Source organism: Chrysochloris asiatica, unplaced genomic scaffold (genome assembly GCF_000296735.1).
Source record: "Chrysochloris asiatica unplaced genomic scaffold, ChrAsi1.0 scaffold00060, whole genome shotgun sequence".
NCBI lineage: Eukaryota > Metazoa > Chordata > Mammalia > Afrosoricida > Chrysochloridae > Chrysochloris > Chrysochloris asiatica.
The window spans coordinates 3839855-3850513 of record NW_006408578.1 but is presented as its reverse complement, the minus strand read 5'-3'; the positions used below and the strand labels follow the sequence as shown (position 1 = coordinate 3850513).

The following is a 10659-nucleotide window of genomic DNA, read 5'->3' as shown; positions in this document are numbered from 1 at the left end:
TGCTTAAAATATTATATATTCCTGAGTGTTTGTGTATATCTTCCCACCCCACTCCCCCAAAAGAAAAAAATAACCCTTATGAAGCACAGTTCTACTCTGACATACATGGGATTGTGTAAAGTGTACAGGGCAGGACATGTTATGTAGTTAATAAGTCATAGCTATCCAGTAAAGGATTGCTACAAATGGTTGTTCCGTTGCATTAACAAAGAAAACTACTGTGAATACTCTTGTATTCACAGTAGTTTTCTTTGTTTGTTAGACAGTGGTTTCTTTATGGAATTGCTTTGGTAGGAATAAACTCATGCTTTCTTAAATCAAAATTTCATAAACACATCCCTTTTACCAATCACCGACTTCATAAATCATGCCCTTTGCTCTATGCTGGGCTACCTCACTAGTTGCCCACTTCAGTTTTCACCCGAATGTTACTCCCCAGTCTTCCATCAGCACGTTGGCTGTGTAGTTGGTTAGTTCATCTCCCCTTTCCTCTCGGGATTATGAACTCCTTGGGGATGTATGCTTTTGACTTACCCATAATTCCCATGATTCCTAGGGTTGGCCTATTTGCTAAAAAGAATGTCTAAAATCTATCTTGTGTCCCTTTTGATTATACTAAATCATGGACTTGCCTAATTTGTTTCAACGTTTTTTTTTTGTTTATTTTTTCAGGTAGTTTATTTAAAACTCGATGCACCTCTTGTGGAAATGTGGCAGAGAATTACAAGAGTCCAATTTGTCCAGCTTTATCAGGAAAAGGGTAATTATATTGCATTGCAGAATAAGGATATGCTATTTTCTCCTTGGAGTCCTTGGTGTGGTGCTGTGGGTTAACGCGCTCAACCGCAAAGTTGGTTTCAACTGCAGAGTCGGTGGTTCTAGCTCACCAGCCGCTTGTTGGAAACCCTATACAGGGTCGCTATGGTTCGGAACCAACTCGACAGCACTTCACAACAATAACAACAACATTTTCTTCTTGAGGTTGAACATGAATGTGAGGAAATTCAAAGTTAATCTCCCATGGATATTTGTGAGAAATAAGACTAGATATAGTATATCCATAGCAATATCATTAAAAAATTCTGCCCACTATTTACAATGCTAAACTAAAACCAACCATATACAGTATAATCCTTACTTTGTATGTAAACACATATACACATTGCGTTTATATACTAGAAGGCTTCAAAAAGTTCTTGGGAAAATTAAAAGATATTGAAATTTTTCTATGAATGTTTTTGAGCCCCCCTTTAATAAAATATAAAGACAAAAAGACCAGGAAAAATACAAAAAATGTTAAACAGGTGTTTTCAGGCATGGCAGGATTATGGGTAATTTTTTTCACTTAAAATTTTTTAATTGAAATTAAGAAAAAAAAAATTGTTGTTATGCGCCATGGAGTCAGTTCCGACTCATAGTGACCCTCTACAGGGTTTCCAAGGCTGTAAAACTTTATGGGAGCAGAAAGCCTCATCTTTCTCCTGTGGAGCAGTTAGTAGTTTCAAACTGCTGATCATGAGATTAGCAGCCTGATTCATAACCACTACGCAACCAGAGTTCCCAGTCTAGCACATTAATCCACAGTGCCACACCAGGATTCTCTCTGTCTCTGTCTCTCTCTCTCCATATATATATGTTGTTGTTAAGTGCTGTTAAGTCAGTTCCGACCCATAGCAACCCTGTATAGGGTTTCCAAGGAGCAGCTGGTGAGCTTGAACTACCAACCTTGCAGTTCAAACAGCTTTGCAGTCTGACACATTAACCCACAGCACCACACCAGGACTATATATATATATATATATATATTTGTTGTTATGTGCGGTGGAGTCGGTTGCGACTCATAGCGACTCTGTACAGGGTTTCTGAGACTGTAAATCTTTACGGGAGCAGAAAGCCTCATCTTTCTCCCGTGGAACAGCTGGTAGTTTCTAATTGCTGATCTTGCAGTTCACAGCCCAATTCGTAACCACTACGCTACTGAGCTCCCCATATATATATGACTATACATATGTATATATATAGAGAGAGTCCTGATGTGGCACTGTGGATTAATGTGCTGGACTGCAAGGTCAGCAGTTCAAGCTCACCACTTGCTCCTTGGAAACCCTATACAGGGTCACTGTGGGTCAGAACTGACTGGACGGTGCTTAACAATAACTGTATATCTATAGTTGTTAAATTTTCATCACTCTTCTTTACTCTAAACAGAGGAAACCAATAGCAACACCTTAAATATCTACTCATGAGCTTTTAAAATCCTAGTTGCTACTTAAAAAAGTGGAACGTTGTCTTCGTAGATTATGTTATGCCAATTGGCCATGGTGTTCCGCCAAGACGTATGGACCTGAGCCTCCAGGCCCAGCAAATCATTCCCTCAAGGTGTTTGGTCATGTTTAAGAAGTTTTCAGAATTTTTCCCCTAGTATTCTTGGTGTAAGGAGCTCTGGTAACATAGTGGTTACTAATCGGGCTGCCAACCGCAAGGTCAGCAATTTGAAACTACCAGCTGTTAAGCAGGAGAAAGATGAGGCTTTCTGCTCCCATAAAGATTTACAGCCCGTAAAGATGTACAGGGTCGCTATGAGTCAGAACCAACTGCACAGCATATCACCACCACCACCACGCCTGGTGTGGTGCTGTGGGCTAAGTCAGTTTGAACTGCAAGGTTGGCAGTTCAAGCTCACCAGAAGTTCCTTGAAAGCCCTATACAGGGTTGTTATAGGTTGGGACTGAATCGATGGTACTTAACAACAACGACAACATAGGATAAGCACTGGACTTCTAACTATAAAGTTGGCAGTTCAAACCCACCAGCTGCCCTTTGGCAACAAAAGGGTTGCTGTGAGTCAGAAGTGACTCGATGGTACTTAGCAACAAAGAGTATTAAGTGGAGCATGGTGGCTCCAGAAGATAATCACTGGACTGTCAACTGTAAGGTTGGCAGTTCGAGCCCACTAGCTCCCACAACGATTTTAAAGCCTCAGAAACCCTATAGTGAATTGGTATGAGTTGAAACTGACTTGACAGCACTTAACAACAATAACAACAAATTAATAAGTCCCTTCTAAGTTTGCATAAAGTTAGCAAGTATTCATTAGGAGTCTTGAACCATAGACTGGATTATTTTATTTTATTTTATTTTATTTTAATTCTTTGCTCTTTGTTTGTACCAATGGTGTTCTTTCTTTTTTTTTCACCACCTAATATTTCCTTCAGTGCTGCAGAACCTGAAACTGAAGATGCTAGGATCCCAGTTGAGAAACTTCCCCGGTATGTAGAACGTTTTGATCTCTATTTGGTCTTTCAAATTGCAGAAAAGGAGAATTGGGAGTTGAAACATAAATGTTTACTTGGTGAGATGCGTCTTGATTGAGAAACACAAATGTGAAAGCCTATGAGGCCTGGAGGATCAGCCAGATCTGTGGAATATGAGCCCCCATCCTTGCTTTGGAGGTGAAGGGATCATCTGAGGTCTGGAGACTTCTAAGGTTACTGTGCTACCGATGTGTATGCTGTGTCTATGTGACATCAAGCCTGGTACCCTGTGACTGCTGTAAATATTAGCTACTGTCACCACCATCATCCGGGTTACTAGCCCAGGACAATGGAGGCCTTGCAAAGTGAGATAATAGGACCAAATAAAAATGTGTGTGTCTGCATAAAACCACCCCTAGAAAGATTTTGATGGCACTTCCAACAGTGTTTAATAAAAGCCACTTGTTTCACATGAAATGGATAGGTATTATGTGAAAAAAAAATTATACACCAAATAAATTTAGAAATATTAGATTGAACTAGAGCCCTGGTGTGGTGCTCCAGGATAAGCACTGGATTGGTAACCTTAGCATTGGCAGTTGAAACCCACCAGCCGCTTCCCGGAAGCCCTATCCAGGGTCGCTATGAGTTGGAACAGACTTGACAGCATTTACCAAAAACAGCAACAGATGACCCAAAATTAAATATGATTGCTTTACTGCAGGACTTCTCAGCGTGTTTAATATACTAAGATCCATTGTGAGACTTCACCAGTTTATTTAAACCTAGACCACCCCCTTCCTACCCACTGTGTTTTTCTTCATATGAAGGCTTTTCATGATTAAGCTCTTAAGTTTCAATCTGAAAGAACAGGGAGCCCTGGGAGGTTACTGAGTAGCAGATGAATATGATGAAGGGCATGTTGGGGAGATTCCTTTAGAAGTTAGATCTAGGACCACCCAGAGCTAGGAGAGAATGAAAGATGCGAGGTCTTTAGGAATTAGCACTTGAGAAGGTGGCAGGCGAAGGCAGGGCAAGTGCAGGGTCAATCTGTCAGAAAGTGAAGGAAGCCTTTCTTGGCACTAGAGGTTGGGTGCTGGGGGGCAACTCTAGTGTCACATGACTCCCAGCGTAGGCACCTATGAGCACAACTGTGCCAATGAATGGAGTGAAGGAGCTGGAAAGAAGAAGCCATTTAGAACAAGAGTAGCAAGCTTAGCTGAAACACATTGGAGAACAAATGAACACAGAACATACAAATGAAATAAAAACTTAATTTTGTTGTTGTTAAGTGCCATCGATTCGGATCTGACCCATAGCGACCCAGTATAGGGTTTCCAAGGAGCAACTGGTGAGTTTGAACTGCCAACCTTGTGATTCAAACCAACCTTGCAGTCCTGCGCTTGTCCTACAGCACCACATCAGGACTCCAAAAACTTAATATAGATAGTTGAAATTAGTTCTTCATATCCAGGGCTCATTCATGTGGGAGGGGAAGGGAGGGGTAGTAGACAAAGAAGCTTGGCGATGACCTCCCTGGACAGACAGGACTTGGGGCTGCTTGTGGCCCCCTTCTGGTCTGCCCAGCATAGGTTTAATGGCGTCCTTCTTACAGGTGTGAAGAGGCAGGGTGTGGGGGCCTGCTGCGACCACACGTTGTGTGGTTTGGAGAAAATCTGGATCCAGCCATCCTGGATGAAGTGGACCGAGAGCTCACCCTCTGTGACTTATGTCTAGTGGTAGGTCACGTTGTCCCTAATCCTCAGGATTTTCTGAAACCAAAGGATTGGGGTGGGATTCATTTTGTTTCCTCCCTCCCTCCATTCCTCTTTCTTTCCTTTCAAGATATATGTTGAGAGGTTTTATGTTGTCTTACAGAAAAATTTAGAAGTCCTGGTGTGGCACTGTAGGACATGAGGCCAGTTTGAGCCACAGGTCAGTGGTTCAAACTCAACAGCCAGAAACCCTATATAGGTTGCTATGAGTCACCACCAATTCAACTGCACTTCATAACAACAGAAAAACTAAGAAATAATGAATAAGAATTGATCTTGAAATATGAACTATAGGAGACTATATACTTTTGTTCTTGGGCTTCTCAAAGCCTTTTATCACTTCAAAATGAAGAGTATGCTGTTGGTTCTGATTTTTAAAATAATACATGTTGTTGTTGTTGTTAAGTACCGTGAAGTCAGTTCCGACTCATAGCGACCCTGCACAGGGTTTCCGAGGCTGTAAATCTTTACGGGAGCAGAAAGCCTCATTTTTCTTCTGCGGAACCACTGGTAGTTTTGAACTGCCGACCTTGAAGTTAGCAACCCAATTCGTAACCACTATGTTAAAATAATACATACTCACTATAAAAACTAAGAAGATATAAAAATTATAAAGAAGAAATGAGAACACACTCATAATCCACCACCCAGGATTAGTCACTATTGGAGTTTTGGTGTGGTTGCTGCTAGATCAGAGCAAACTAAGCAAACTAAGGCCTGTGGGCCATATCTGGCCTGCCACCTGTTTTGAAAATAGAGTTTTATTGGAACATAATCACGCCCATTTATTTACATATCATCACATGTAATAGAGTTGTGTGATTGCCTAAAATATTTACTGTTGTTAAGTGCTGTCAAGTCAGTGCCAACTCATAAGGACCCTGTATAGTGTTTCCAAGAAACTGCTGGTGGGTTTGAACCGCCGACCTTGTGGTTAGCAGTCCAGTACTTATTCTGCAGCACTACAGGTAGCCCTGAACCAAACCTATTGCTATTGAGTCAAATTCCGACGCATAGTGACTCTGTATACAGAGTCACTATGTGGTGTAGCTCATGTGGTGTCCAATACTGTAATCGTTAAGAAAGCTGCCTGCCACCTCTTTCCCCGGGCCTTCTCATAAAAGGTTTGTCCACCCCGGCTTTAGACCTTTACTACACATGTTGATCAAATTCTAAAAATGAATTCATATTGTATGTTCTGGTTTGAAACTGGTTTATTAGTATAGCAATTCAACTAGCACCTTCCTTGTAAATGCATCTAAATTAACAGAATCTTTTAGACAACTGCCCTGCAGGGATACAAAATGATATGTATAACCAATTCTTTATTGTTGCATGTGTGGGCACTTTCAAGTTTTGATATTTTAAACAGTGGCTGTGGTGAAACTGTTTAAATATGTATCTCAGCACACTTTTTAAAATTATTTCATTAGGATATAGTTCCTAGAAGTAGAATTAATGGGACAAAGGAGATACACATTTCAAAATTTCCTGACTTTATCTCTGTTGTGGCTAAGTGCTGTCAGTTCTGACTCAGAGTGTCCCTGTATAAGGTTTTAGGGGACCGGCTGGTAGGTTTCAACTGCTGATCTCATAGGGAGCAGTCTCGTGCTTATCCTACAGTGGCACTCCAGGAGTCCTGGACTTACCTCTAAAGGAAGAAATATTTGCCTGTGGGTGTGTATTTATTCAGCCAATATTTGTTGAGTACACCTCACTGTTGAGTTCAGTGTAGTATCCGTGTTCAAGAAAGACTATTAAGTGAGTAGACCTGGTTTGCAAAGCATGGTTTAGTCTTCTCATTCTTGTCGAAAATATTATAAACATATATTTATAGAAAAAGAAAACCCCAGAAAGGATATACATCAGAATGTTAACAGTGGTTATTGGGGTTGTGAAGTGCTTTAGAATTGGTTCCGACTCATAGAGAGAGACCCTGTTGTATAAGGGTTCTGAGGAGCGCTTGGTGGGTTTGAACCAGCTGATGGGTTTGAACCTCTGACCTTATGGCTCCCAGTCCAGTGCTTATCCTACAGTGCCACACCAGATCTTGGGGTAGTAGGATTATGGAAAGGAACCCTGATGGCACAGAGTGGTTAAACGCTTGACCACAAACTGAAAGGTTGACTGTTTGAACTCACAAGTCGTGTTGTAGGAAAAAGACCAGGTGATTTGTCCCCATAAGAATTACAACACAGGGCAATTTAGACATTGGCTACCTAAAATAAGGGGGTGATAAAGGCACAAAAGTACTGCCTTACAAGGTTTCAAGAGGGAGCGGGGAGAGAAAGAGTCCCCACTGAATAGTTTTCATCTTGTCTAGATGGGTCTGGTAAAAAGTGATGGGGATAAGATTCGTATGATTCAATAGTGAATAACTGTCATCATGACTAATTGCAACTGTCACAATTATAAAGGTAGACCTTTTATAACAAAAACAGGTGAGTGGTTAATCTTACAGTCCAGAAATGGAGGACCCTAGGACCATCAAGGGAGAAGAGCACAAGCAGAATGCGGACCTTATCCAGAGAAGCAGCGACACCAGAGACAGAGGCAGAGATGGGGTCATGGAGAGGGGGAGTGGCTGAGGACTCTAGATTCATGGAACAAGAGGGACTAAGCTGGTGGCCAGGAGGCTGACTTGCAGAATGTACCCTTTAGAGGTGTAAATTATTATATATGCCTGAGTGTTGTTGTTTTAAAAAAAAAAAAGCTAAAGTGAATAGAGAGAAATACTGTTAACTGATGGTACATGGAGGGGATTATAATCATTGTAATGAAACAAGGTGTATGATTGTTGAATGTAAAAGTGATGATCTGCCCTATAAACTTTTACTCAATCCATGATAAAAACCTTAAGAAAAAAAAAATTACAACATAGAAAACCCTGTGGGACAGTTCTACCCTGTCATATGGGTCACTGTGAGTCAATGTTGACTTTCAATACCTAAGGACAGGTGTGCTGGACTGCAGTATTGATTTGAGCTGCAAGGTTAGTGGTTCAAGCTCACCAGCTGCTCCTTGAGAACCCTGTACAGGGTCACTGTGAGTCGGTACCAACTTGACTGCACTTAACAACAACAGGATTATGGATTCTAGGTATATGTTTTTCCTTTGTAGTTTCTAATTAAAAAAAAAGAACATGCATAACCGTGAAAAACAGGAACAAAACCAAAAGTAACCCCTCACCCCAAAACATGTTCACCTACTCTTTCCTTGGCCACTGTATCCATATGCAGTGCTCTCCCTGTCATGTCATTATCTTCTTCCCACATTCTAGGGCTTATTCAGAAGGGTGTCTCCTAACTTTCCTTTGTCCCTTGAACGTTCTGCACGTACCCTGCCCACTTAGGTTCCTTTACACTGCAACCACAAACCTGCTTGAGTTTATGTAAGAATACAGCATTTCCTTTGCCCATAGCATAGTCATATATCCATTTCTATCTGGTGTGGAGCTATAGAGTAAGCACTGGACTACTAATGAAAAGGTCGACAGTTCAAACCCACCACCAGGCACTCCTTGGAAAACTCTATAGACTTATGAGTCAGTACTGACTCGATGATGTTCATCTGTTTGCTTTGTAGGTGGGAACCTCCTCTGTGGTGTATCCCGCTGCCATGTTTGCCCCCCAAGTGTCTGCCAGGGGCGTGTCAGTGGCCGAATTTAACATGGAAACCACCCCTGCCACGGACAGATTCAGGTACTGTGCTACCCAAGGTGGGAGATAGAAGTTGTTGAGCATTTTGGAAGATATGCAAAGTGTATTTCTCATTTGACCTAGAGATGTGAAATGAAGAAAAACCAAAATAGAATCAGGAGTTACAAGAACAAGTTAAATGCATTATGGAAAACTACTAAATACAAATACATTTCATGCATACATGGGCAACAGAAACTGGTTCAAATTGTTTCTTGAAATTTGACTCTAAAAATATACGTGTTACAGGGATGTTCAGATTTGGTTGACATGGGTTTTTTAGTTGGTGGGGCCACTAACTACACTTGCCTTGTCACCACTCTAAGTTGTGTTTTTATGTCGTTATTGATGGTGGTGGTTGTGTATCACCGAGTCTCACGGTGACCCTGCATAGGATTTATGAGGCTATAAATATTTAGGGGAGCAGAGAGCCTCATCTTTTTCCCCTGGAGTGACTGGTAGATTCAAACTACTGACCTGTGATTATCAGCCTAGTTTGTAATCCACTACGCTACCAAAGCTCCTTATATGACTCTTTAATTCCTTTCTGGAACAAGGTGGCACATAAGTTACTAATAAATAGATGTAATCAAGAAAACATAAAACTTCACCAAGATTTTTTGTCGTTACTTTAATCAATGGTTTTTAACCATGGCTGCATAGTTAAAACTACAGCAGCCTGAGGCCCCATCGTGAGATTTGGATGTACACCCTGAGCATCCTGTTCTCTAAGCTTCCTATTGTTGTTGTTAAGTGCCTTCAAGTTGGTTCCAACTCATAGCAACTCTGTATAGGGTTTACGAAGAGTGGCTGGTGGGTTTGAACTACCCACCTTACAGTTAACAGTCCAGTGCTCATCCTACAGTGCCACACCAGGACTCCCTAAGCTTTGTAGGTACTCTACTGTGTGTGAGGATGAGCACATGGCTGTTCATCTTCACCGGGAACCAAAGTATGCCACAGGCTGTATGTACTAAAACACATTGACATGGACCCTCTTCAGGGTGGCTTCACTGCCTGTCTTCCTACTCTTTTTCACGTGTCTCTTTAATCAGCGACAGTCTGTGTCCTTGGTTAATATTACCTCCTATGCAAAACTTAAAGGAGCCCTGGTGGTATAGTGATTAAGCACTTGGCTGCTGCTCAAAGGTCAGGGGTTCAGGCCTACCAGCAGCTCCATGAGAGAAAGATGTGGCAGTCTGCTTCCATCGAGATTTACAGCCTTGGGATCTGCTGTTCTCTCGCTGAAAAACTCCTAGACCTGGGGGAAGATCGATGCCAAGACACTTGGAGATCTCCAAGGAACAGCAGCCCGCAGATGTTGAAACTATGCAGGGGTCATCCCCTAGAGCCGACAGAGAGAGAAAACCTTCCCCTGGAGCTGACGTCCTGAATTCTGACTTCTAGCCGACTCAATTATGAGAGGCGACATTTCTGTTAAAGTCGTCCACTTGGAGGATTTCTGTTATAGCAGCACTAGAGAACGAAAACTAGGGGTTTCAAACATTTTTGTTCTTGTATGCCTCTGTACATTTAAAAATAATTTTTTTTAATGATTTTTTTTTCAATCAAACATAGTTGAAAAATATGTGATTCCTTGTTTTTGTCAAGTGCCGTTGAGTTGGTTCCGACTCACAGTGTGCTTGTATATGGTTTCCGTGGAGTGTCTGGTGAGTTGAAACTGTCAACCTAGTGGATAGTAGTCCAGTGTTTATCCTGCAGCACCACACCAAGACTCCTGTTGTTGTTGTTAAGTGCCATGGAGCCAATTCCTACTCATAGCGACCTTGTACAGGGTTTCCAAGGAGTGGCTGGTGAGTTTGAACTGCCAATCTTGCGGTTCAAACTGACATTGCAGTCCAGCGCATTAACTCAGCGCCACACTAGTACTGCACCAGGACTCCTTGTTGTTGTTGTTAGGTGCCATCGAGT

The 10659-nt window shown here is 41.7% G+C and overlaps 1 protein-coding gene across 3 annotated transcripts in view; it reads left to right on the top strand.

The window, feature by feature from the left end:
- SIRT5 (sirtuin 5) overlaps positions 1 to 10659 on the top strand; it is a 29086-nt gene that overhangs the window by 12914 nt on the left and 5513 nt on the right. For 2 of the 3 annotated variants that reach the window (XM_006864079.1, XM_006864081.1), the window contains 4 exons: positions 673 to 760; positions 3216 to 3269; positions 4870 to 4993; positions 8615 to 8730. In XM_006864079.1, the coding sequence (XP_006864141.1) occupies positions 673 to 760; positions 3216 to 3269; positions 4870 to 4993; positions 8615 to 8730 (382 nt within the window). The remainder of the gene's footprint in view (positions 1 to 672; positions 761 to 3215; positions 3270 to 4869; positions 4994 to 8614; positions 8731 to 10659) is intronic. The other variant, XM_006864080.1, reaches the window with a different exon arrangement.